The sequence below is a fragment of the Wolffia australiana genome, chromosome 1, assembly GCF_029677425.1.
Source record: "Wolffia australiana isolate 7733 chromosome 1, ASM2967742v1".
Classification (NCBI taxonomy): domain Eukaryota; kingdom Viridiplantae; phylum Streptophyta; class Magnoliopsida; order Alismatales; family Araceae; genus Wolffia; species Wolffia australiana.
Genome location: NC_135835.1, coordinates 18892017 through 18919297, shown reverse-complemented (window position 1 = coordinate 18919297; position 27281 = coordinate 18892017). Strand labels below are relative to the sequence as shown.

The 27281-nt window shown below is 42.0% G+C and overlaps 1 protein-coding gene across 1 annotated transcript; it reads left to right on the top strand.

The window, feature by feature from the left end:
• Positions 1-9729: 9729 nt before the first annotated feature.
• On the top strand, positions 9730-27058 carry LOC144709773 (uncharacterized). Its single transcript, XM_078583417.1, has 27 exons — positions 9730-10031; positions 10146-10332; positions 10419-10546; positions 11053-11169; positions 11310-11456; positions 11577-12265; positions 12917-13038; positions 13117-13208; positions 13309-13528; positions 13640-13703; positions 18788-18936; positions 19030-19097; positions 19169-19342; positions 19424-19495; positions 23457-23558; positions 23624-23713; positions 24333-24408; positions 24496-24595; positions 24677-24746; positions 24818-24997; positions 25138-25260; positions 25335-25418; positions 25490-25674; positions 26041-26179; positions 26268-26327; positions 26403-26507; positions 26579-27058. Exons 1-27 carry the CDS (start codon positions 9939-9941, stop codon positions 26690-26692), a joined length of 3750 nt encoding a protein of 1249 aa, XP_078439543.1. The 5' UTR covers positions 9730-9938; the 3' UTR covers positions 26693-27058.
• Positions 27059-27281: the final 223 nt, after the last annotated feature.

Below are 27281 nucleotides of genomic sequence, written 5' to 3'. Positions count from 1 at the left end.
ACAATTTCCCAAGGACTTCGGTGAAAACTTCTTGAAGAGTATGCATAGAGGGGATAACCTTCTTTTGATAAACATGTGAGCCATTTTACTATCCTCCCTCTTTCTTATCTTGCTCTTCCAAGAAGTTGGCTTTTGAGAGACTAGGAGTACAAATCAGATTTTTAGTAGCATGATTTAAGGAAAGAAGATCTAGTCCTCCGAAGATTTCACGAAAAAACATCTATAGTTAGGACATCTAAATGGGGTAAAGACATAAATTAACAAAGCGAAGAAATCACAATTTGATACATGAAAAGGTAATGTATCTCTATCTTTTTTTCATATATGTATTCAGTTACATATTCTGTTGTGCAATTGAGTTTGGATTGAGTTGATCCAAGCCTTGATTCCCAATACTATCTTGGGCTGAGAAACCTGGTTGAATTATACGGCTTAGACTGGTTGAGTTACTGACATGTTAAGTCATTCATGCAATCTGTTTGACCAGTCAATATTGGCCAATTTTTAGCTCACACTAGCTTGCAAAGCCCATGCTTCAGCCCTTTAGACATATCTAATATAACCACAAATCTTGAAGAAATTACTTAAAATATAATGATATAAATAAGTCAATTATTTGTCAAAATAAATTCAAAAAGTATTATATTTTATAAAATGATTTGGGTTTGATTTCATTTAAATTTTCATAAAATTATATTAAAAGGAGATAAAATGAAAATTTGCTATCTTTGAGATTGGATAATTACAGGATGCAAAAAATGAACGATAACATGTAAAATTTCACCAGTTCAAATGCATAGATGATAATAATAACACGTAAATACATGATTGATTTGTATGTTATTAAGAGCCAACCTAACTCTTTAGATATTGGACTCTTCAAATTTGAAATTTCCAAAATTTTAATCTTCAAATTTCTCTCTGAAGTCTTTTAGTTAGGTGGGATGCAAGAGGAAATTTAGTTTCCATATTGGAAAAGATTTCATAATTTAAAAACATATAAAGAGATCCAATATTTCTAAATAACAATTCTATGAAAAATAATGCCATAATTAAGGTCACAATATAAAGAAACAGTGACATTTATTGCATTTGGCTCTAGAGGCATAATTGATATGAGTCATAACTCCGTGTTATTCATGTGTGGATCAGCTGCTATCAAGAATGACGGCTATATACTACTTATGAAAATTCATTAATGCTAACTACATCCATTTGTTCCTTTAATTGGTTGAATTACTTGTAACAAACTCGCAGATAGTAAGGTGTTTAAATGAGTGACCAATAGAATCTTGTGGATCTTGGTTCAAATAAATAAAATCAGGATGACATTATACCTCTCTTACCAATTTTCAAATAGTTACCATATTACCACAATGCTACTATCTATAACAAAAGTTAGGATTATATCTACCCACATTGATCTATCTAAATTGGCCATGAAAACTTAGAACTATATATTATCAATAGTAGTTAACTACTATGTTTCTGGACAACTTAGAGACTATTTTTGTCAATTATTACCTGTTTGAATTGGCCTATCATTATAATTTATACTATATCATTCCTTTGTATTGAAAAAAGCATAATGCAGGGTATGACCTACCCTTGAGTCATGCTTGTCGACCAAACTAGTTGTGCCTTAACGGCGACCAAGGGGGTTTTATATATGTTAAGGTTGACAGTTTAATAGAGTTTTTAGGCAAATAATGAGTTTAAGCATCCCAATTTATACAGGTATGCCACTCATCCATGTCCATGATAAAAAGAGAAGGCATATAGCCGTCATTCTTAGCAGGTTACAAAGTAAGCCAATGCCAAAAATAGATTTGCATCCCCACGAGTTGGTGTGTGTAGGAGAGGAGGCGATGCCATTTCCTTCATCAAATGTCATCGTAGGTGCTCACTGAACATCATTCGTTTTGGTTATTTTTTGAAAGAAAATACTTGCACATTGTTATCATTGATTGGAATTGAAGGTGCCTTAACTAAGAGACAAATGATAAGATAATAGATTATTCATCTCCCTTATTTATCTATAAATGGATTATTTATCACATTATATTTTCAGTAGATAGTTCCTATTAGTGGAAATATATGTGACCGACAAGCCAATCACACATTCCACATCTCTTTCCATGTTCATTAATACAACATATTCATTATGGTGCACGTGTGATACTTATAATGAAGTTCATGAATACATGATCGGACTTAGTGAATTATGATGAGATCATAATACGAAGATCACTAGTCTTTAAGCATGTGTTCTAAACATTCCTATTCGAAGGATACGCAAGAAGGGCATCGAAGTATCCAGATAGAATTGCACTATCTAGCCTCACTCATATGATGAGTATGGCCGGTCCTGTAGCCATTAGTGTGAAGACACTAAGGATAGATAGTGGGTGATCTTTAGTGGAAAGAGTTCACTGAATTGATCCGTACAAATCCCTGAATGGTATTATACCAAACTGTCAATGAGGTCGATTCACGTCACGATTGTGTAAGTGGTCCTTAAACCTGAGACACCAAAGACGTCTTGTGGACAAATAGTTGTATTTTGACTATGGCCAACGAGTCTCTAATCATGGGATTCTAAACGGTGTTAGTTCGAGTGCATCAAGAAGTTCAGGAAGATGATTGAGTGGTCAAGATGGGATCACCCATCCGTGATATAAGAGGTGACAACTCAAGGAAGACGATGAGATGAAGTCCTTGGCCAAGGCAGTGAAATATTAGAGAAGTGTTCTACAATAATTTTCTAGTGCATCAGTACTAACGCAGATGATCGATTAGGGTTTGAGAGCTGACTAAACCCTAAGTTGTATAAGGAGCGTCAAGTGGATGAGGGATTATACGTACACGGTAATCGATGACGAACAAGTTCCATGAAGTGAGAGGATACACATTCCTTTGTATCTTCTAGAACACAATGTGTAGCTTGGCAACCCATGTGTTAGAGTTTTGACCTATCGATTTGGTTAATCGATATTAATTAATCTGTATGATGATATAGTTAATTAATTTGGAAGGCCATTTAAGGTTATTGGGCCGCTGGAGTCGTTAACTAGACTGAGACATGGGCCTAGAGGGTCACACGCAAATGGTCTTTTGGACGTCGGAAGATATACTTAAAGTTTTGGGATTTTTTATGAAAAATACCCACTAAGTATAAATAGGAGAAGTGATGTTGGATGTCGTCGGGGATGTCATCCGGTCGACACCGAATATGATGGTTCAGTGCCGATAAGGGATAAAGTATCGGATTACGGCAGTGTCGTCGTCCGACGGATACCCTAATGGGTATGTAACTACGGAGTGATGAATGCCCTACGTATCGTACGTGCAGGCTCCGACTCGAGGGAGGCGCCGAGCTCCAAGCTTCGATGGGAGTCGCCAAGTGAGGGCGACGGTGGCCTCTTGAACCTCATTGGAGTGACGAGGATGTCTACCACCGAACGGAATCAATCTGTAGGGCTCGCACGCAACGGACGTACTCGTTCATACCGGTAAGACACTCACATACGTAGCTTCTCTCGTTTAGCCTCTCTCACCTACCTAGCCCGAGCGCGGTGGAGTCAGGACGAAAATCTACTACAAGAAGTAATTAAATGAGCAACGGGAGAGGATGATGTACCTCGTCGATAGTGGCTTGTAGTGTAGGATCTCGTCTTCGTCGGTGGCGAGTGGGGCGGAGACCCCGGAGTAGACACGGCGGCTCGACGTGCAGCGGATGATGCCGGAGCTTCGTAAAGGTCAACAAAAGACTTGTGGGGATGTCCTGCGCTCCGGGCGACGACCTCCTCGTGGCGTTGAGGAAAGGCGCCCCGGAGCGTCGTTCGTCGAAACGTCACGGGTTGGCGACGATCGGTGGGGCGCAGGGCATGGTGGAGGAGTCTAGTGACGGCGCCCAATGAGGTGGCAGCTCGGGGCAACGGCATGCCCGGTGGCAGCGTCCCATGTCGCCGGTTGTAGCCGCCCTAACAGATGCGACTACTCTGGTGGCTGCGGCGGGGCCCGGCGCCGACAGTCGGCTGGGGCGGCTACGGCTGCTCTGGCGGTTGGGGTCGATCCGGCTGGCGGCGGCGCCGAAGTTGCGGCGGCGCATGCTGCTGGGGCGGCACCCGCCTCTGGTAGCGGCGCCCGCGGCTTGTGGCGATGCCTGCGGCTGGGGGGCGGCGCCCACATCTGGGGGGGGGCGGCGCTCGCTGGTTGTGTGGCGCTTGCAATCGGGGCGAAAGCGCTGGGGGACCGCGCTAGGCGGCGCCCGCTAGTTGCGTGGCGCCCTCCGGGGTGGTGGCGCCCGCCGTTGTGGGGCGGCGCTCGCGGCTGAGGGGCGGTGCCCAAGGCTGGGGGTCGACGCCCACGGCTGGGGGGCGGCACCCTTTGGGGTGGCATGCCCGCGGCTGGCAGGGGCTGCCTCTGGGGGCGTGGGTGCTGCCTCTAGCGGCGTGGGCACTGCCTCTGGCGGCACCCGCGGGTCCTGGGCAGCCAAGCGGCGGCGCGGTGGCGGCATGCCTGCGGTGGCGGCCACCTAGGACTCCGAACGGAGCCCTAGAACGGGCGCACGGCCGGGATGGAACGGGCGTGAACCCGGCCCCTTCTGTTCCGTCCATTCTCTCTCCTCTCTTTCCTTCTTTTTTCTCCCTTTTTTCTCCCTTTTTTTGTATTTTTCTAAACGTGAGACCAAAGATAGACTAAAAATCACACATTCTCTTCCTTGGTCTAGTATTTAGGGCGCCCCCCTCTTCCTTTATATAGGGGAGAGGTTTGGGCCCCCTAAATGGATCAAAAGAAAGGCGAGACGAGTCCATTGGGGGGCCCTCATATAATGGGGCCCCCATTACACATAGGAGGGGAAAAATAAAATAAAAAGAAAGGAAGGGGAAGGGGACGGTCCCTTCCCTTGACGATGAAAACGCGGATACGGTTCGCACTGTAGTGCGACGAAAACAAGACGATGAACACGAACAAAACACAAAACATGACAAGAGACGATGAAAATAAAAAATGATAATCGGGCATTTCTTTCACCCGGTCTTCGATGACGGTGGCGGGTAGCGTGAACGACATCGTTGACGATCCATGATGGCGTGCGCCATGAATAAGGACCTGAACGAAATTCACTCAGGCCAGAATTGTTGAGGGGCCTTCCCCTTCTTCTCCCCTCTCCCAACACCCCTCTCCATGCCCGATGCGATCAGAACGGCGCAACGACGACGATGGAGGTAGAATGGAGTTTGTCAACGAGAAGGAGGAGATTCGACGCATTGAGGATTGCGTGGATAAGTCTACAGGCTGCACGCTTGAGCAGCTTGACTCGTCTCATTCCGAGATCCAAGAAATCACGGATGCGATCCATGTAAAGGTGTTCCGTTCACTTTTTTATCGATGTCGTTCGATTCCGTTCAAGTCTTCCACTGCAAAATGTTTTGATTTAATCATCCATGTCAAGGCTTCTAGAACCCAACACCTATTACATAAATTAAGTTTACCATATGATATAGGATGATATTCAACTTTTCCTAAAAGATGAGTAAGATCAAATTTACTCATTTATGCGACATTATTATATTACATAGTAAAATTAATGTTAAATTTGGATGATGAAATTTTACTATACTGAAATAAAGTTTTACTCAATATATTTGTTATATATGCACATATGTTTTTGAGTTCATACTTCTCCTATAAAAACTCAATATTAATACATGAGAGAATAATTCTAACATTCAACATGTTTCCTTTGTATTTCATGCTACTACATGTAAAAATAGCTATTAGAGGGAAATTAAATCTAACACTGTAATGACAATTTATCTCAAATTGGTGTCTCAATAATTTTTATTTAGAATAAAAACAAAATCAGAATTTCTGAAGGTCTGATCTTCTGCCTTTGTGCAGAACATAAAATGGGAAGATTAATAAAAGTGATAGACAATGCATGAAATTGTAGAAATTATATTACTTTATGATCTCTGTTCAAGATTCCTTTTGGTTCACTTTATTCTAAAAAGCCTAACTGCATGTTATGATTTGCTCTAAAAATCTTATATCACATGCCAGGATACCATGGTAAAAAAATGACCTCACCGATGATTGTGTCTCTAATTTGTAATTCCATTTTTATGAACACACATCAATGAATATAGATGCTGAATGAAAATTCTGGAGGAATCCAAGCCAAAAGTCCATGGAATCCACATGAAAAAGACAAAAATAAATTTTATCTTGACAACCCACCTTGAGGCAATACATTTATTATAAGAAACATAGTCATATGAACATGAAATATACATATAGATTGGTTATGATAAAAATGAAATGAACTTGTTCACTTTTTGTTTCATGAATGACATATTAGTTCCAATCCTGCGAAAGATTAATGGATTGAGTTAGACGAAAAATTATCAATTTCAAATAATTTTAGGGTTTCTTATTAGATGGTTTCCCACTTAACGACAAAGGGTAGGATCAATAATTTTTGGCATGTGGATACAATCAATAATTTAATCAGAAAGAGATCATGAAGCCATTCTGAACTCAACAGAGATGAGGATTTTTGAAATACTCGTTCTATATTATGTTGTTATATAGGAACATGATATTTATAACATATTTTTTATGCATGCAAAATGGCTTAATAGAATACTACCATAGCAAGAATTATCATCCACGAATTTATATCTTTGATATGTTGTCTGCATTTTTATTTATTGTGAATAAGTTGCATAGTTTAAGATACTGAACGATTCAATGATGAAAAAGGCTGTGACGCATATCCTAAAAGAGGGAAGAGAGACTGATGAATGGTCTTTTGGGATAAATGGACTTCACTTATCCTAAAATTTACATTGATTGTTTTACATCTCAGAAAATACTATATGTTCCTTCAAAAATTTGAAGCCTATAATATTTGAAAATAATAACTTTTTTCCATGCGGGATTGAAGTAATTGTCTAGCTATATGTGTATTCAAATGATTCATGATAAATCAAAGTGAACATGCTTAAGAATATGTCAGTTATAGATGATAAATAATATGTTAGGTTAGAGGTGGGTAAATAATGGGAAGCCTTAAGTTAGTTATAGATGATAGATGGAGTGCACTATGGCAGTTCCATCAATAAATGACAAGTAGCAATTCAGGTATCCTAGTACACAATGCCACGGAAACCCAATATTATGCAAAGTATAAATGCAAAGAAGCATAAAACAGAAGGTAAAAACTGAGGTTATTACATAGGGATAAAACTTTGAAGATAACGATGCATTTTCTCTGGAGGCTCCCTCTGAAAGTTACGAAATTCAGCAAACTCTCAATGATATAAAGTGTAACTTTCATAGGGAGACTATGTTTATTTCCCTTCATTTACCCTCAAGAGTTGAATTCATCAGTATATTTCATGAAAGTTGGTGAGGAGCATTTTCTGGGATTTTTATTTTGAAGCCTTGAGAAAATTAACCCTGTAAATAGTTTATCATATTTCAGTGGCCCCCCAAAACTGAACCGGCACGAGATTAACATGCCACTTGGGGGAGGGCTAAAAGCAAATAAGCCTTATCTCTATCTCTGGCCTACATCCCAACTTCGGCAAAAATATTTAATATGGATACCGACAGAAAGCTCAAATTTGCAATTTTTAGTACAAAGCTCGGTTAATATTACGGACTCCCACGTGTGTTAAGCACGTGCAGCGGCTGCGGTCGTCTACAAGCTGAGCCGTTGGATACAAATACAACGGCGAAATCGGACGGCAGACGTCATTTTTTTCTTATAAGAGGCGCCTTATTAAAATTACATAAATAACATTCGCTTAATTAATAATTTGACCTTCCGAGGGCAACGTGAAGCGACGGGTGTGGCGGTCTGGAGCGGCTACCCAACCCCTGTTCCTCTTCGACCTGGACTACGAGCGAAGGCACGGACGGATGACGGACGGAACGAGACGGAAAGCTAACTGAACAAAATAGAGCGGCTGTAAAATCTAGAGTAAATCACCGGGCCGCCCGCACCACTACATTAGGAGGATGACAAAACAGATGATGTTCATATGCTGGAAGCAACCTAAGATGATTGGGGCGGATGACGGAACGGATACGGAGAAGATGACAGAATGGATAACGGAACGGATGACAGACCGGATGACGGACCGGACGACAGTACAAATGATGCTCATATGCTGGGCGCAACTATAGTGCAGGGACGTGGACGGGACGGATTTTCATCGCAGGACGAAAAAATTGTCCACTTCGAGAGCTTGGACGAAAATCGGGACGGAAATTCATCCTGAGACCTCCGGACAGGACGCTTTTTGTCCACTGGAACGAAAAAATCATCCCGTTCGGAGGTCTCGGACAAAAAAACCGTCCCGTCCGCGTCCCTGCACTGATTTTCTTATTTTACTTTTTCTCCTTCTTTACTTTTTCCTACTATTTTCCTTCTTCCTCTTTACACTGATTTTCTTATTTCCGGTTATGTTCCTTTACCTTCTGCATTTTCATATTCCTTTCTTATTCTTTAATTCTTCTTTTTTTGTTCAATTATTCTTCCTTCAATCTTCTTTTCTTTTTCTCTTTTTATTCTATTATTCTTTTCTTTTTTCAAGATGGGATTCATAAGTGACTTTGCAACAAATTTTATTTGACTTTTTGTTCATACCATTTCAAGATGTCCATACCATTTTTTATATTGACTTTTTGTTCTTTGACTTTGACTAGTCAACATGGCTGGACCGGGATCCGACGAGACCGGACTGATCTGGACCGATCCTTAGGTAAGGTTTAGGTACTTGCTAAAAGCCTGGACCAGACCGGGACCGTCAAACCCTAATTGCAATATGGGTGGTGATACCTCAGACAAGACATCCCACCATCTCTTCAGATGGCATTGAATGGCAGATGGCAACGAATGGATGAGAAAATCTCTTACATGTTTCTTTACGAATTTTAGAACTTCTAGCATTTTCTGTTCTCACCGTCACACGAAATGTGGATGATGGGATGGTTTCGACTTCTACCATCCCGTCCCATCACAGACAATCGTACAATTTACATACACATCTTTAGTGCACTGATGCGGATGGTAGAAGTCATCCAGTCTGGGAGTTGGGATGAATGAGGGGATGTAGAATCATCCGCCGGTCTTGGGAAGGGATGATTTCTTCATCTAAGAATGGTTTTTGCGTCCAATGGGAGTCAAGTTGAGAGTTCCAGTTGGGCGACACACGTGATTTGCCAAGTGTCAAATTCTGAATGGCCTAATGCTAGCCTACAGTCAGCGTACGCGCTGCTTTGACCCAGACAGTTTATAGACCAGACGGGACATGGACTAAAACATTTGGGAGGGACAGACTCTGTATGGGACGATTAGGACAAACCTCGAAAATTTGTTTGTAGGACGGGATTACCTTCGTCCCAGCCCGTCCCGTCCCGGAAGGTCTTGCAATTTGCATACAAAGCACAGTACAGAAGAATAGAAGGGGAAGGGGTGGGGGGGTGGTGGGGGACGTGGGGACGCGTCCCTTCATCGTTGGGATGCCATTTTATCATTTAATTACCGGGGCCCACAGATAGAATACATCTAGTTTGTCACATATTAAATACAACAACCGTCCCGTCCCGTCTAGTCCCGTCCCGTCCGCCGCGTCCGATCGAACCGGACTTCTCTTTTTCACCTCCCCCAAACGGCGGTCGTCCTCATCTCTCTCATTCTCTCTCTACAAAGCACAGGCTTCTCTCTTTCCTGCGATGATTCGCGAAGAGATCTGATAATCTCGGGGAAGGAGAGGTAATATAAGAGAGAGAGAGCGGTAGGAGAAGGGCGAGCTATTCAGTATTTACTGTCTCTCGCCCGCTCGCCCTTTCGCCTACGCCTTTTTCTTCTTTCCCCCTTCTCGTCGCCCTTGTCGGAATCAGGAGAGCGAGGGGCGGATATGGTGGAAACGAGGAGGAGTTCGTCGTCGTCGTCGAAGCGGCCTCTGCCGTCCTCGCCAACTCCGTCGCGGTCCGGCTCCAAGCGCCAGAAGGTTTGTTTCTGGATCTTCTTGTTTTTTTTTTTTTTGATTTTTTTTTGAATTTTTTTTTCTGTTTGATCGGTCGTGTTTCGTGGAAGTTCATGTGGAGTGTGCGCGGATTTCCAGGCGGAGGCGGATTCGGAGCAGAGCGGACAGAGAGAAGATGTCGACAATATCAAGGAATCGGGGCAGATTCCGTCGGCGATGCCCTCTGATACGTTGAAAGAAACGGCTGAGTCCGCTGCGGCGCCTGATAATAGGGCCGCCGGGGATGGGGATGAGCAGATCACTGTCACGAGGATTTCTCCCCGAGGTTGGATCTTTGGACTCCTTTGTGCATGCATGGATTCTTTGGATTGACTCTTTTTGATTTTGATGATTCCTTGTTTTTCTTTGAAGGGTACGCCTCTATTCATTCGGAGCACCTGGGAAAACTTCTTGGGCCGGCCATGGACTCGCCCAAGAAGAGAGCGGGAAAGTCACGGCCAAGAGCTCCGTGGGGAAAACTTTTGTCTCAGTGCTCTCAGGTTCTTCCTCTTTTCCATGATTTTCTCCGGGCAGTGTTTATTGATGTAATTCTGTCATAGTCTCTGGGGTTCATCTGTTTTTTCTTTCTTTAATTTCTTATTATTTCCTCAAAGACCCATTTTTGTCTGAAATAATTTCTCCCCCAACGGACACAAATGAATCCATCTTTTGACTCAAGTAATTCAAGATCCCTGAAAAACTGGCACGGCTGTTCAGTAATGATTCTGTCTCAATTCAAAGGATGCTTCTGCCAGTCTTTTTATTTAATTTTCTAATTTTATCATAGTTTCTCGTTTTAATGTCTTAACTACGATGAAAGATGGGTTTTCCTTGTCTTTGCTCGTTTACGAGGTTACTTTTGTTGATGGTGATATGCTGCTACCCAGTCGCCCTGGTTTAAATACATCACTTCAAATATTGGTTTCATGATGATTCTATCTTTCCTGTGAGTCAAAGTTATTACATGCCTTGGTGCTTTAATTTTTTCTATTTCGTCGGTTTACAGAATCCTCATCAGCCTATATACAGTTCGACCTTTACTGTTGGTCACGGGAAGACTTGCAACTTGTGTTTGAATGATCCTGGTGTCAGTACAGTGCTATGCAAACTTAAGCAGATTGAGGTTCGAACCTTTTCATTTCTTATATTTATGATTCAGCGACTGCTTTCTGTTTGCATCTTTTTTTTTCGTGGGGAACAAGCCCATTCTCTTTTGATAAATTTTTTTCACTAATTTTTCGGCATTTTCACTTTTTTCTCTAGTGTGGGGGGGCGTTGGCTGCTTCACTTGAAGTTGCGGGAAGCAAAGGCATCGTACAAGTGAATGGAAAGAACCTTGAGAAAAACGTTAATACTATCATCACCGGAGGAGATGAAGTTGTCTTCAGTTCTTCTGGAAAGCATGCTTACGTATCCTTTTACTCTAATTTCTTTTATTTCGTTCCACATTAACGACAACAAGTAACAGTCTGCCAAAAATTAACACTCCGCCAAAAAATTATCAAAATTATGTTCTTAACGTGACACCAGATATTTCAGCCGCTTCCTGCTGAGAGTTTAACAGGTCAAGCCTTGTCGTCATCTATTGCTTTGTCAGAAGCACAGGGTACTCTTCTCAAAGGTATCCAACTTGAAACACCATCAGGAGATGCCTCAGCTGTTGCTGGAGCTTCAATACTGGCTTCGTTATCTCATTTGAGAAAAGAGCAGAGAGGCCTTCAGAACGGGGAAAACATCGATGAAAGGCCAGAGAGGCCTTCAGAATCAACAGCTTGTGAGGTACCAGTGAGCTCAGCTCCGGACATTACAATGGATTGTGACGATAGGAATGGTGCGTCAGAACGGAGCGTGGTTTCTGGTGTCCCTGCAGATGACAAGGCTGCTGTCCTATTGTCCGATGTCACTGCAAATAATAACTTCCACAGTAATCCTGTTGGTTTGGATTCTCGTCCAGATGCAGAAGCGGGAAAGGTCTCCAGATCAAATTATGAAATCAGGCCTTTTCTACGAATGATTGCTGGATCGTCTACATCAGAGTTAGATTTAGGTGGAAATGTGTATAAAATTTTAGAGGATCAAAGAGAGCTTCTGAAAGATTTAGAATCTCAAGCTGCTTTGCCCTCAACAAGATGCCAAGCTTTCAAAGATAACTTGAGACAAGGCATTCTCGATTCCAGTGACATCCAAGTATCATTCAAGGATTTTCCGTACTACCTAAGGTTAGTATTGGTGTCTGAGATTTTTTTTTCGCACATTGTTTTCTTGATTGAAACTTCTGACATTACATACCTAATTGTTCGGTTCTTCTCTTTTATTCGTTGATTAGTTGTTTGACATTTGATGACATATGTTATTGTTCACCGGTAGTGGCTTTGCCAGGGCGCTTCCATGAAGGAAGCTTGTAAATTTTAAAAGCATAATCAGGCATGAATTTTATAGTTAAAAAAAAAATAGGCATGAATTTGGGGTCGCGTTGAATTTCTCATCGCATGATAACTGATATAATTAGTAAACGACCTTAATTATTAATTTATATGTCATGGATAGTGGGTTTATGCGGAGAAGTTGTCAGGTTGGAAAAATGAGGCAAGGTTAAAAAGATGCCTGTATCATTGATCTCAGGGTCATGACACTGCTCTATCCATCCCTAATGTTTGTTTCAACCAAAGTTTTGCCAAGGTTCTTCTTCGAAGTTCATATATTAACTCTCGTCATCTAAGAGACTGAAAAGTTTGTATGCTGCATCTTCTTTTTCTTCTCTTGCGTTCATTTCTTTATCAGCATTTTGTCATGTTATCTTTGTCCTCTGCTTTCCAACAGTAATGTTTCCAATGACTATGTTATTTGGGCACATGTTCCTTGTCTTGCAGTGAAAGCACAAAAAATGTGTTGTTATCCGCGGCTTATATTCACCTTGAGTGCAAGGAGTTCATTAAATACACTACAGAAATAGCTTCCACTAGCCAACGAGTGCTTTTGTCTGGTCCGCTTGGTAACGTACCAAGCTCATATTGGACTTGTTTACAATTCTCTGCTGTGTTTATAAACAAATGATTGATTTATGATTCAGGATCTGAGATATACCAGGAAACTCTAGTAAAAGCTCTTGCTACGCATTTTGGCGCCAGACTGCTCATAATTGATTCTCTTGTTATCCCGGGTGTGAGTATTTTTCAATTATTTTCTCAAGAACACTGTGGCGTCCTTATGAATTTGGGATTGATATTCTGTCTTGTGCGTTTAAATTCTTGTAAAAAATTAGGGAGCTGTGAAAGAGTCAGAACCCTCAAAAGAAGTTCCCAGACCTGAGAAATCAAGTTCTTTCACCAAGCAGCGAGCGCCTGTCGCAGATGTAACTCAGCTTAAGCGTCCAACTTCAAGTGTAGATGGGGACATAGTAGGCCCATCAACTTTCAATTCGCCATCTCAGCCAAAGCATGAGGTTTCATCTGCGACTTCCAAGAACTATATTTTCAAAGAAGGCAAGATGTGTTCCTCTGTGATCTTTGTATCACATTTATTTGACGAATTGTCATAGTTTCCTCTTTATGTTTCCAATTCCTATCTTACTTCTTGTTTTACATTTCTTCTAGGTGATAGAGTTCGATATGTTGGGCCAATGCATTCTTCTGGCTTTCCTATTCAGGCGCCACCGAGGTACCTCTATTTCTCTTCGGAAGATTTCGATATATTCATTGATTAATTGTTCTAGTAACCAGTTATATGCTGAAGTTTTTGTCGTCAAGGTGTAACACACTATGAGAAGTAAAACAGTTTTGAGTTTGTTGTATCAACTTTCTTAGATAAGGTTGCGCATTGGGAGGGGATGACGGTGGTTTTTTGAAGAAATGAAATGAAATAACATTGATAAGGAGAAATGAAAGATTTTTTGAAGGCAAATCAACAAGTTTTTCATCCCAACGAACTTGAGAAAAACTATTTGAGTCCAATATACATTTGTCCTCCTCTTCTTTTCTGAATTTCCAGACCAAACTCAATGCAGTCACTATTGGTGAATTTGAAAAGGCTACTGGGGAAAAAATTATGTGCTTGACGGATGATGTGCATGCAAGAAAAGAGAAGGGATTGTGTTATCACCCCAATGAAAAGTGTCAGCTTCTAGCTGATCTTGCAGTTGTGGAGCTTCTCCACTTGTTCAAGCCCTAGCCGCCAGAGAGAGAGGAAGGGAGAGGCAGATTCAACAAAACATAACAAAACCCTTAATTGTTCAAAGAGATAGCCCAGTATTTAAATTGGGTTTACAGTTATTGGGTTTCGCAGACCCAATACGATGGATCCACCATCATAAGGGCATTTATACAATATCTAGAGTTATAAAGCCCAGCTTGCTAGTCAGCCTTTGAAATATGCTTCCAGGTAAGCCTTTGGTAAGAATGTCTGCTGCCTGATCTGCTGACTGGACATACTTTATCTTGATTATGCCTTCATCAATTTTCTCCCGGATGAAGTGTCTGTCAATCTCGACATGCTTTGTTCGATCATGTTGAACATGATTGTGTGCAATATCGATAGCTGACTTGTTGTCGCAGTGAATTATAATTGGTCCCTCTTGGTAAGCTTTCAGGTCTTCAAGGACTCCTCTCATCCAAAGTGCTTTGCATATTCCTTTGGCTAATGCCCTGAGTTCGGCTTGAGAGCTCGATCTTGACACAATATCTTGCTTCTTACTTCTCCATGTAGTAAGGCTTCCTCCAATAAAGGAACAATATCCCGATGTCCATCTTCTATCTAGGATTGATCCTCCATAGTCTGCATCGGTGTACATTTCTAGGGATGTATCTCCCCCTCTTTTAAGTAGTAAACCTTGTCTAGCTGTAGCTTTCAAATATGACAGGATTCTGTGTGCCGCATTCATATGAGGTTCCCTGGGACTATGCATGAATTGGCTCAGAACCCCCACCGCAAATGCTATGTCTGGCCTTGTATGACTTAGACATATCAGCTTACCAACTAAACGTTGGTACTGATCTTTGTTGATCGGAGCAGCATCCTCACAAGTACCAATCTTACTGTTTGGATCAATTGGAGTACTTGAAGGTCTGCACTCAGCCATCCCTGTCTCATGTAAAAGATCTACTGTATATTTCCTGTATGAAATAAAAATCCCATCATCAGAATAAGCATTGTCAATTCCCAGAAAATACCGTAGTTGGCCCAGAGATTTAACATTGAAAAGCTTGCCTAACTGGCTGCTTAGGTGCTGGATCTCTTCATAATTATCACCTGAAATTATGATATCATCGACGTACATCAAGAGGACCACAATTCCTCCCGAGGTGGAATGCTTGACTAACAGAGTATGATCCCCGTTACTGTGCCTATAACCCATTTCTTTCATAGACATAGAAAATCTTCCAAACCAGGCTCTGGGTGATTGTCTTAACCCATATAGAGCTTCCTTCAGTCGGCATTCCTTCCTTCCCCCATGTTCACCATTACATCCTGGGGGTAAATCCATATATACTTCTTCTTGGAGATCACCATGTAGAAATGCATTTTTAACGCCATATTGGTGCATCTGCCATCCCAACTTCCAAGGCCTCTGCTATGAGGATTCTCACAGTGTTTAACTTCGCCACAGGAGCAAATGTCTCTTTGTATTCAATTCCATGTGATTGAGTATAGCCTTTGGCAACAAGTCTAGCTTTATAGCGCTCAATTGAGCCATCTGAATTATATTTGACCGTGTATACACATCTACAGCCAACAATTTTCTGGTTGTTTGGCACATGCACTACCTCCCATGTGTTATTCTTTCGTAACGCTTCCATTTCTGCTTCCATTGCTTCTCTCCATCTTGGTATCTTCACTGCCTCTTCAACGTTAATTGGTATATCTTCTTTGTCGACATTGGTAAGAAATGCACGATAGCTTGGAGTGACTCTTTCTTAGCTAACAACATGTGATTGGGGATACCTGCCATGCTGAGTGCATTTTTCCTTCCCTTTTCTTAGGGCAATTGGCCAGCCCAGATCCTCATCCTGTAACCCTTCTTCGATTGATATCTCTTCATCAACAATAAAACTTTCTGCTTCTCCTCCAGGCTGTGAAATATGTGTAGTAGAGCTCTCTACATAATCGTCTTCAGGAATATCTTTACCAGATCCTTGTCCTGATGCTTGAGTTTTATTCTGCCATTGGCTCTCCTGAACTGATGTAGTTCACGTGTTGTAGTCATCTTCTTTTTCATTACCTTTGTTGTAAGAGAATCTGGAATATGCCCTAACTCCGTTTCATCTGCTGAAATGAAGAACTTCTTCAAGGTTGGGCTGTAGCATTTGTAAACCTTCTGGGTAGGTGAGTATCCCAGAAATACACAATTGATCTTGGAGTGAGCTTGCCACCGGGGCTATGAACATGAACAAAATCTGTACATCCAAAGGCTCTTAGTGGAATGGGTGAGCTTATCTTGACCCCTGGAAAATGCTTCGACACCAATACAAGGGGATTGTGATATTCTAGTTTTCTGGACGGAAGCCGATTAATCAAGTAATACAGCTGTAAGAATGGCATCTTCCCAGAATTGACGTGGAACATGGCCTTGGAAGCGCAATGTCCTGGTAGTGGCAATCACTTGCTCCGTTCTGCAACCCCATTCTGCTGGGGGGTATTTACTGAAGAGGACTCATGAATTTTACCCTGATCACCAAAATAGGTGGTTAATGAACTGTTAAAAAGATCTTTGGCATTGTCTGATCAAAATTTCTTAATGGTGATAGAATACTGATTCTTTATCAATGTGCAAAAATCTTGAAAAATCGTGGATATTTCAGACTTATATTTAAATAAGTGTACCCATGTCATTCTAGTACAATCATCAATGAGAATAAGAAACCAGCTCTTCTGGTAATAGATGGAGTTCTGCACGGTCCCCAAATATCGCTATGAATCAAATCAAACGGACGTTATCTCCTTTCACTACTGCCAGAAAAAGAGGCTCGCTTATGTTTTCCAAACTGACATGCATCACAAAATAAGTTTGATAAACCACTGGTTTTTACACAACTAGGAAGCATCCTTTCCAAAACATCAAAAGACGGATGTCCAGTTCTAGAATGCAAAAGTTTAACTTCTTTCAGCTTCTCAGGTTATGCAACTATGCTCCCTTTTGGTCTAGACTTGGAGCTCCCTACCATCAGAGCATCTCTAGGATTATCTTCCATTTGAATTAGCCCATTCTTCATCCAACAGATCCAATCCTTCGGTTGAGTACCTTGTCAAATAAGAAACATCGATCAGAATTTAAGATCAAGGCACATTTAATATCTTTCACTAGCCATTGAGGAGAAATAAGTTGTGCTCACAGTCCTGGTACATACAATACTTCTCTAAGAAGCCCCAGGTGATTGATATGGACTGTTCCAATTCCAGTTACAGGAAGTACTTCTCCACCGGCAGTGATAACCTTCCTTGGAGTGCAACACAAGGAATATGCGGTGAAAATATGCCTGCTTGGGGTCATGTGATTCGTTGCCCCTGAATCGACTATCCAGTCTAGAACACAAGGAATATGTGTTGAAATTAGATGATCACCTGCTCTCGCCATAGACGTAAAGCTGAGCATACTCTTCAGCCTTTCAACTTCTTCTTTTAAGATGCTTATTTCACTTCCTGGAGTAGCTTGGGAGATCTTTCGATCTTCTGAGTTTGTTTCTTTATAATCGTCCTTGGTTTCTTCCTGGCAGGTAGCATTGTTTGCTTGACCTGTGCGTGCTGGTCTTCCATGGAGCTTCCAGCATTGGTCAATGTTGTGATTTTGTCTCTTGCAGTACTTGCAGAATAATCCATCCTTTGGTTGGAATTTTTGATTCTTCTGACTGTTCTGGGTCGTTTGAGACTTTTGTGGCACCGTCTTGGACATAAGACTTGTGCCACTATCTCCCGCCAGCGGTTCTGAAGCCACACTGAATCTCTCTTCTTCTTCCGAATGAGTCAAATAGCTTCTTCAAGGTCCGGCATGTTTTCTCGGTTTAGAATTTGGCTTCTCACAGCTTCATACTCACTATTCAGACCCATGAGGAATTTATATTGTCTGTCCTTCAATACATAGGCCCACTCCTCAGAATTTGGATTCCTCACAGGACGATAGTGGTCGATGTCTCTCCATATAGATTGCAAGTGAAAGGGGTAGTATTCATATATTCTTTTCACAAATGTACCCATGGCGGATTAAGAAGAGAATGCAGGAACCAAAGTCTTATAAATACGAGAGGAGCGGGAGAATGAGAGATTATCTTTCAAGAAAGTTTGTTCCCGATTTCACAGCTGCAGCTGAAGGGTGGGGTGCAGGAGAGACCTGGGACCAGAATGGAGAAGAATCGATCTGATTCTTCTCAATCTGTATCTCTTTTTGTTTTCCATCTTATCGTTCTCTAATTCTGTCTGTGGACGTTCACCAGTTCCGATCTGACTTGATTCTCGTGAACATTGAAATTGCCGAGTATAGATTTCTTGATTCCTGTTGGAATTCCCCACTGGGAATGCAATTTTGAGGAAGAGTTATTGCAGACTTGCTGACTTGATACCTCAACTATATCAGAATCAGATGTTAAAGTTAATCCCTTATACCTCGGACATAATGTTGCTCTGCCGTCCATTTGAACGAATATTGGGATTTCATTTATTTTTTAATTTTTTCTGTTTCGAAATTTATTGAATACCGCACTTCTAATTTTGTACATTTATGGGATCTTAGTTCTGAATACGTTCGCTGATTCTAGGGGCCCGAATTATGGATATCGAGGGAAAGTACTCCTTGCATTTGAAGATAACGGAGCTTCAAAGGTGGGAGTTAGATTTGATAGACAAATCTCGGAAGGTACCGATCTGGGGGGACTTTGCGAGGAAGACCATGGCTTCTTTTGCAGTGGTAGTTATCAAACTCTCCTCTTAAATGTATTTTAATATTTTGTTTCTTTCTCTGTGAAATTTGTGACGCTGTATTTTCTGTTTTTGGTTACAGCTGAAAATCTTCGTTTAGATTCCTCTGGTGATGACACTGAAAAGCTTGCCATTAGTGAGCTCCTCGAGGTAATAATCTCTTTTCCTGAAGGTGTAAAATATTTATTATTGTTTTTTCATTAATGTTATTCTATCTTCAGGTTGTGACTGACGAGTGCAAAAACGGTCCTTTAGTTGTTTTCATTAAAGACATAGAGAAATCCTTATCTGGCATTTCGGATTCGTATGTAAGTCTGAAGGGAAAGCTTGAATTGATACCTGCTGGTGTCTTAGTAATTGCTTCCCATATTCAGATGGACAGCCGAAAAGAGAAGGTTTGAAAAGGCTATCTGTTACCATATCTTTGCTGTTTCTCACAGATATAGATATTTTAGATGAACAAAGTTATTGTGCAGTCTCATCCTGGTGGTCTTCTATTTACTAAATTTGGAAGCAACCAAACAGCCCTTTTGGACTTTGCCTTCCCGGTACAACTCAGTTCTTTTCAGCATTCATAGCTTGGTTTCTTCTACATTTATCGTATAAATGCTCTTCTTATTTATCTCGATTCAATTTCTTGTCGAAGGAGGCCTCCTTTTGATTTGTAGTTACGGGTAGACTTCCATTGTAGTTTCAAGAAATATTTATTCCTCAAAAAACTATTTCTTCGGACATGATATTCTTTTAAAGAAAATCTAGAGCTTTTGTTTTTTTTGGGGGAAAAGGTGGGGGAAAGTCAATCGAGATTGGTGGTCCTCACTATATGTTTAATAAAATATAGCATTGAACCTCTGTTCCTACACCCTCTGTTCACCTCCCTCTAAACCAACCCAATGCTAAGCTCCCCATATCATGCACTACGCTGCAACGCCTCTCATCCTTTGAACATGACCTCGTTGCAGTGCAGTGATATGGCCAGAGCATAGCAAATAGCTGTCGTCTGTCCTCGCACCCCCTGGATACTCCATCCCATAGTGAGTCTGATACACCAATATGGTATCAATGACCAAATTGAATCAATTTCCAACGGTTACTTATATTAATATCCAAGACGAGTTCAGATTATTGGCAAATGTAGCTGGTAGGATGGGGATTGAGATGGATCTGGGCGGTGATTCCCCCCCAGTGAAGTTACTCCCGGATCTGTGGTTGCTCCTCTCCAGCAAAGCTCCTCCCTCTCGATCAGCGGCGACTCCAGCTCCTTCTTCAAGACTCAGGCGGCCCCCTTCAGGCGAGCTCCTCCCTCTTGATCAGCGGATGGTGATTTGTGCCTGCTGCTCCGGCCTCCACAACAGTGCAACTGTCGTTCTTGCTTTTCAAGAATGTGAAAAATAAGATGATTTACGTGATTAGCCATCCTTTATTTACAGGGATCCGGTTCTCCCCTCTTTTCTTGGTCAACATGTACGGTCAACAGCCCATTGACCTGCTCTCTGCTTCCCTCTTCTTCGATACTTCTTTGAATAGAATCTATCAGTGTCCCAGAAGGACTCCTCATTGGAGACATTCACCCCTGTCATAGATTGGCTGGCCCATGCTGCTCGAGCGAGCGGTCATTCAAAGAAAAGATGGAAACAGTCGTTTTCACTCTCCTTGCACATTGCACACTCGTTTGGGGCTTCCGGTAGTCTTCTCTTTCTGAAGGCCCATGTCATCAATCTTCGTCTAAGGAGCAGCCACCTGAACAACTGCACTTTTAGGGGGATCTTTGGCTTCCATATGACTTGGCATGTGTTGATGTTCAATGGTTCCTCCACTGCTTATTTTTGTATGTCATTTACATATCCACCTTCTGCCATCTACACTCTGGATGGTTCCTCATGTCCACCTTATTTTTGTCTGGCATGCGCCTGACCTCATCCACTCATCTTGTGGCCTGATCTCAGGTTGCAGATGCAGCAGGGACTGTTGCATCTTCTGATAATATTGCACCTGTTGTGCTGACAATTTGTCAAACGAGGGTCATATACTATGCTTACGACCCTACAGTATGTCTTTTTTAAAATCTCAATCTATAATCAAGAAATGATAGTAGCTCATTGTTTTTTATAGGCTTTCTCATATTTAGTCGGCAGAGTTTAGGTAATACTTTCAAAGTCGTTCTCGACGGGAGAATGGAGTCTATTCAGGAAGAATCACAGCAATTCTCCAATCCTAACGAAGCATGGAGTAGGCTGTGTAAATTGCTGGTGTTTGACTGCAGCAAGGACAGCGGATGGTGACTGCTACAAGGACTCCTGGTTTGAACTCGGTGTAAATTGGGTCTGGACCGTGACTTTGGCAATCTTGGTGGCAGACACCATGAACAAGGTTATGACCAAGGTGGCAGGATGACCGATGGACTGTGACAGTATCGTAGCAGGACCATTGCAGATGACCAGATGAACTGCTGTTGGACCGTGGACTAACTGTGGCAGGATCTGAGGATGGAAAACAGCAGGATTGGGGCAGGACCATGGAAGGACTACTACTTAGAGCCCCAACCATGGTTCAACGGGGGCCGCACCCCGTGTGCATTAGCTGGTGGTGTTGGAGGACCCCAGAGTCAGTGATGGTAGGGGCGTTGGGAATGCCATTTTGGAGACGGCAGATGCAACATTGTTTTCGGCGCTAGTAACCGCATTGATGGAGACACCAGGATGGTCTTGGTGATGGGGTCAGTGATGGCATTGATGGCGGCTTCGGTTTTAATGCTGGTGACCGCGTGGAAGGTGTTGACGATGGCGTGGAGTGCATTGAGATGCACAGAGACTGTGGCAAGGACTGCTTTGATGATTGCGGCTATGATGTAAGAGGGAGCACCACAGAGCCCCCAATCAGCAGGCAGCATCATGTAAACTATATAGTTGCAATAGAAGCTACCACGACAGCAGCACCAGCACGTCAGCTGCAGTACCTTGACATCTGAAGCCTATTAAGCAGAAAAGCTGCACCAATGGAAGAGCCGTGTAAGCAGCACTGCATCAGTGGGAGAGCTATGCAAGTGTAGAAACTGCGGCAGTGGAGAACAAGCCACGTCATTGAGAGCTGCTGCAGTGATGATGCCATCTGACAGGCAATGCTGTCATGCCGGCGAAATCAGTAGGCAGTGCCATATTGGCGACCTCTGCGACAGTAGCTGGTGTTGCCATGCCATCAGAAGTGCTATGTCATTTACATTTTTCTCTACCCTGTGCTCATCCTCCAAACTGGCTTGAGGTGGGGGGTTAGACTGCAAGGTTAAAAGGTCACTCCTTTATTTTCATGGGACTTGTGTAAATGCGTAATCGTCTATCTGCCTGTTTAAGAAAGATAGAACGTAGATGTCATTGATCACTTATTCGTAACTTTTAGGGTTTTATTCCCCTGTTTCCTGGGCGGCTGGCTGCTCCCATTCACCCTGCCTCTTATCTCTCTCCTCCAATCAGCCAAAAGCGGACAACATTATGCGTCAAACTGGTGATGTGGAAGGTCATCCTGAGCATTGTCTTACGGTTATTTAAGAATCAATTCATCTTTTGCTCAATACTCCTTAAGATTTTCAAAGATTACATGCGTAAATTTTGATAACTTTATGGGTTTGCCGAGGAATGATGCTCCAATTATCTAGTCAGGAAACTATTGGCGGTTTGGTTGCTCTTGTTGTGATACGCTCTTCCAAGAGATATCAATACCGACAAAGTGAATCGCCAGGAAGGCATCATGAACACAGTAATTTCGAAAAAGAGAATGTTCAGAATCCAATAACAGATGACAAACCAACCAGAGAATATATGAAAGGATAGATTGCAGGAAAGTGAAGACATAATATCAGATCAACGTCACAGCTTGCAGTGATGCAAGGATCTTGTGCTCTCACCCCTCGTTGATTGCAGTCAGACCTTCAGATCTTGAAAATCTCCCCGTGGCCAAACTGTTCCGCCTTATTTATAGGCCCCGACAACTGTCTTCTTTAAGACGAAATGTCACGTGTGGTGCCTGTCCCATCTGTGAACCTTTCCCGTCATGAGGCAGTTCTCCGTTTGCGCTTGCTTCTATAATGGGTCCTTAAATGGAATCTTATCAGGTTACCAAGTGATGAATAAATTTTGGGCTCAGCATTCAAATACATTTGTCAAATTATTCTTTGAGATCAAAACCAATTGTTTTATTACTTAGGAAGTCTATTGGGAAATGTTCAAGGGAGTCACTGTTTTGTGCTTGTTGTAAGAGTAAAAAATATAAACTCTAGATCTAGCAAGTTCGGGAATGGAAATTTTCTTATCCGTTTTGCATGGGACCCGCAATTTGGGCGGCCATTCTTATCCCCAGTATTTGTGATCTTTGAGTCGTCAATAATTATGGCCATTCTTAAACCAATTTTTTACTGGTGATCGCTCAAGTTTGTTATTTTTTTGGCATGAAAGTCACACGTTATGAGTTCATTTGATCAATGCGAGACATATTTGAACGTTTCCCATGTTATTGTAGGATAATTTCGGTAGGCTGCATGAGAGGAACAAAGAAGTACCGAAGACAATGAAGCAGTTGGGCAGACTTTTCCCGAACAAGGTTACCATACAGCTTCCTCAGGTATTCCTATAAACTCGGTTTTGGGCTCTCTGGTTGGAAAGACATGTCCTAACAGATTTTAACAGGATGAGAGCCAGCTTCTGGACTGGAAACAGCAGCTAGACCGTGATGTAGAAACCCTCAAAGCAAAGTCTAATGTTCTAAACATTCGTGCCGTAAGTATATTTTGAGAATTTTCCCTTTGTTTTTATTACTTGGAAGGCGCCATGTTTTTCTTATTCATGATTATAAATGCCTTCTCCATGTATTTTATTTCGTGTTTTTGTACCGTCATTGACAGAGGACCCGAAGTGTAGTTTAAAATGAGGCCTATTTGATGTATTTGGAGTGTGGCTTAGACATTTTTTTTGAGACATGAGTTCCAACTCTCACAATTAGGAAATAATTTAATTATAAAATCCAAGTGTATTAATCTAGGGTGGAAGGTTACGTTAAGTTTTGGATTTTTTATCATGATGTCATGCTTTCTTTGTCGTCCTCGATCTCCCCTATGGTTTCTTTGCTTTCATCCCTAATTTAGATTATAGTCGATTTTAAGATGATTTATGTGACTTGTCTCTTTGGTTTATTCTACCTCAGGGGCTATATCTACATCCCATTCATATTCCATGTTGTGGTTACCGTTTTCAAATTTCAGATGGCTCCTAATAGTTAATATGGGCCACGGTTTGGTTTCTTAGTCATATTTCATTTAATTGAATAAACGGTGCTGGCTCGGAAATTTCTTGATTGAGATGTATTCCTTTTAATGTGGTCTGATTGTTCTTTTTTCAGTTTCTCAATCGTAGTGGGTTGGATTGCACGGATCTTGATGCTTTGTGCATCAAGGACCAGTCTTTGTCGAATGAAAGTATGCCCCCCATTTAACGACAGTTGGTCCTTGACAAATCCTTTGTTTTCTCTGAGGCTGATTTCCTTGTTTTTCTTTGATCTTCAGGCGTGGATAAGATAGTTGGTTTCGCGCTTAGTTACCACCTGAAATCCCGGAAAGGAGAAACCGCTGCGAGAGATTCAAAGCTGGTGCTTTCGTGTGAAAGGTCTTGGCTCTTATTGGCACTTTATTTTGTGAGCGAGTTACTTTATATGCATTTGCGTGAATCACCGTGGTGTCATTTCAGTATCAAATATGGATTCAACATGCTTCAGTCTATTCAGAACGATGCTAAGAGCTTGAAGAAGTCGCTCAAGGTGCGGCAGATGCATGACCTGTCAAATTTCTAGCGAAAATTAACCTGACATACTTGTTTATGAAACTGAAGGATGTGGCGACAGAGAACGAATTTGAGAAAAGACTTCTCGCAGATGTCATCCCACCTAATGATATCGGGGTGACTTTCGACGACATTGGAGCTTTGGAAAACGTGAAGGACACATTAAAAGAGTTGGTGATGCTTCCATTGCAGAGACCAGAGCTTTTCTGCAAAGGCCAGCTAACGAAGGTGCTCTCTCGCTATTAAACATTTCCAAAACCAGAAGAACGGCTGTTCTTTTTTTGTGGCAACACCCTGATCTGTTAAATAGGAGGATATGCGGTTATATGTGACCTTGCTTACCTTCTGTTCAAAATTTTTATTGGCAGCCTTGCAAGGGCATTCTACTCTTTGGCCCCCCTGGCACAGGAAAAACTATGCTCGCAAAGGCTGTTGCAACAGAGGCTGGCGCCAATTTCATCAATATATCAATGTCAAGCATCACGTCTAAGGTAATGAAGGAAAATAATGATGAAACTGTGTTTCCTTAAATTAATATATGAAGTTATTATGCTCTTGAGAACAGTGGTTTGGGGAAGGAGAAAAGTACGTGAAGGCAGTCTTCTCTCTGGCAAGTAAAATTGCCCCCAGTGTCGTCTTTGTAGACGAGGTACGAGGATTGGTCATCAAATTTTCCGAGCCAAGATTGGTGAAGAAAATAAATTTCCATTGTTTCAATAGGTGGACAGTTTATTGGGAAGACGAGAAAATCCAGGGGAGCACGAGGCGATGCGCAAGATGAAGAACGAGTTCATGGTGAACTGGGATGGGCTGCGAACTAAAGACAAGGAACGTGTTTTAGTGCTTGCAGCCACGAACCGACCTTTTGACCTTGATGAAGCCGTCATTCGAAGACTTCCCCGGAGGTTGGTTGTTATCTGAATAATCAGACTATATATAGGACTTGTGGACGGATGACAAATGGAAAGGGACGAAATCCAGTCAGTCATCAGTTGCCATCCTGACCGGGTGAAACTCCTTAAAATGGCCATCCTTTGTTGTTTCGTTCTGTCATCAAATGCCATTTGATCAGTCTATATTTTAATCATCCTGCATCCGTTCAGTCATCCGTTCTCAACTGTTCCGTCCAACTGTAACAGATGACTCCACAGCAGCCTGGCCAGTCCCATTCCATCCACCCAAAAAAGTTAACTGTCGTCCGTCCACAAGCCTTACATATTTGTTATATAACATTTCCAATTTATTTCCTGATGATTCATATCGTTCCTCAGGCTAATGGTCAACCTACCAGACACAGCCAACAGGGAGAAGATCCTGAGAGTGATCCTGGCCAAGGAAGAACTAGGCCCAACTGTTGACCTGGAAGCGGTGGCAACAATGACAGACGGCTATTCAGGAAGCGACTTGAAGGTCAAATCTTCATCTTCATGAAATATGTTTTTCTTAAAATACTTATTTGTCCTCTTAATCTTCTCCCCCCTTCTCCTGTTGGTTTCAGAATCTTTGCGTCACTGCTGCACATTGTCCCATTAGAGAAATCTTGGAGAAGGAAAAGAAGGTAATTTAATTGATCTTTGACAAATTTTCGCACTGAAGTGATTTTTTTCAAAAAAATTTCTTGAAAATTTATCAGGAGAGAAAGCTGGCAGTATCAGAAGGCCGCCCCCCACCTGCACTGCATAGCTGCGAAGACATCCGGTCACTGAATATGGAGGATTTCAAATACGCGCACGAACAGGTAAGTAACTTAGGCCTCCAACAATATTTTGGTTTGACATATTTGTTCTTTACTATTTAGTGTTATCACAGGTGTGTGCAAGTGTGTCGTCAGAGTCAACGAACATGAGCGAGCTTGTGCAATGGAACGAGCTTTATGGGGAAGGGGGCTCAAGGAGGAAGAAGGCCCTCAGCTACTTCATGTGACCCTTTTGCTCTTTGTACAGGCCCATGCCGTCCAGTCCCGTCTCGTTCCGCCCCATCATACCCAGTGGAGAACCATGCAGGCAAGAAAATTGATCATCTTATTTTCAAAATTTACGCCTTTTTCCCTTCGTCAACTTTATTTATTTGCAGGCCATGTCTTTTCTTTCTTTTTCCTCTCTTTTTCCCCGCGAACCTGCTTCTAGGTTCTGACGAGTGAGACCCCCTTCTCCATTTCTCGCTCTTTGTATGTATACACAGTCATAGCCCTCATGCGGAATAAACATTGTCTCTTTCCGACTCTCAGATCTCGTCATTCATGTAAGTCTGTATACACTCATAGGTTTTAATTCTAAAAATCTTTCTCCCTGTCTGGCATTGTATCGTGTGATGATGATGATGAGAGGTATAAACATGCGAAATACGCCTCACTCCAGTTTTTAGTTCTTTCTCGTTTTGTATCTGTGGCACTGTAAATTGGTATACAGCCAAACTCTAAGTTGGAACAGGCTCTGTTCTGGCTCCTTTTCTCTGTGGTAGGTCTATCCGATATTTTTAATCAGATAACGAGATATCTGGTGTCAACATCATT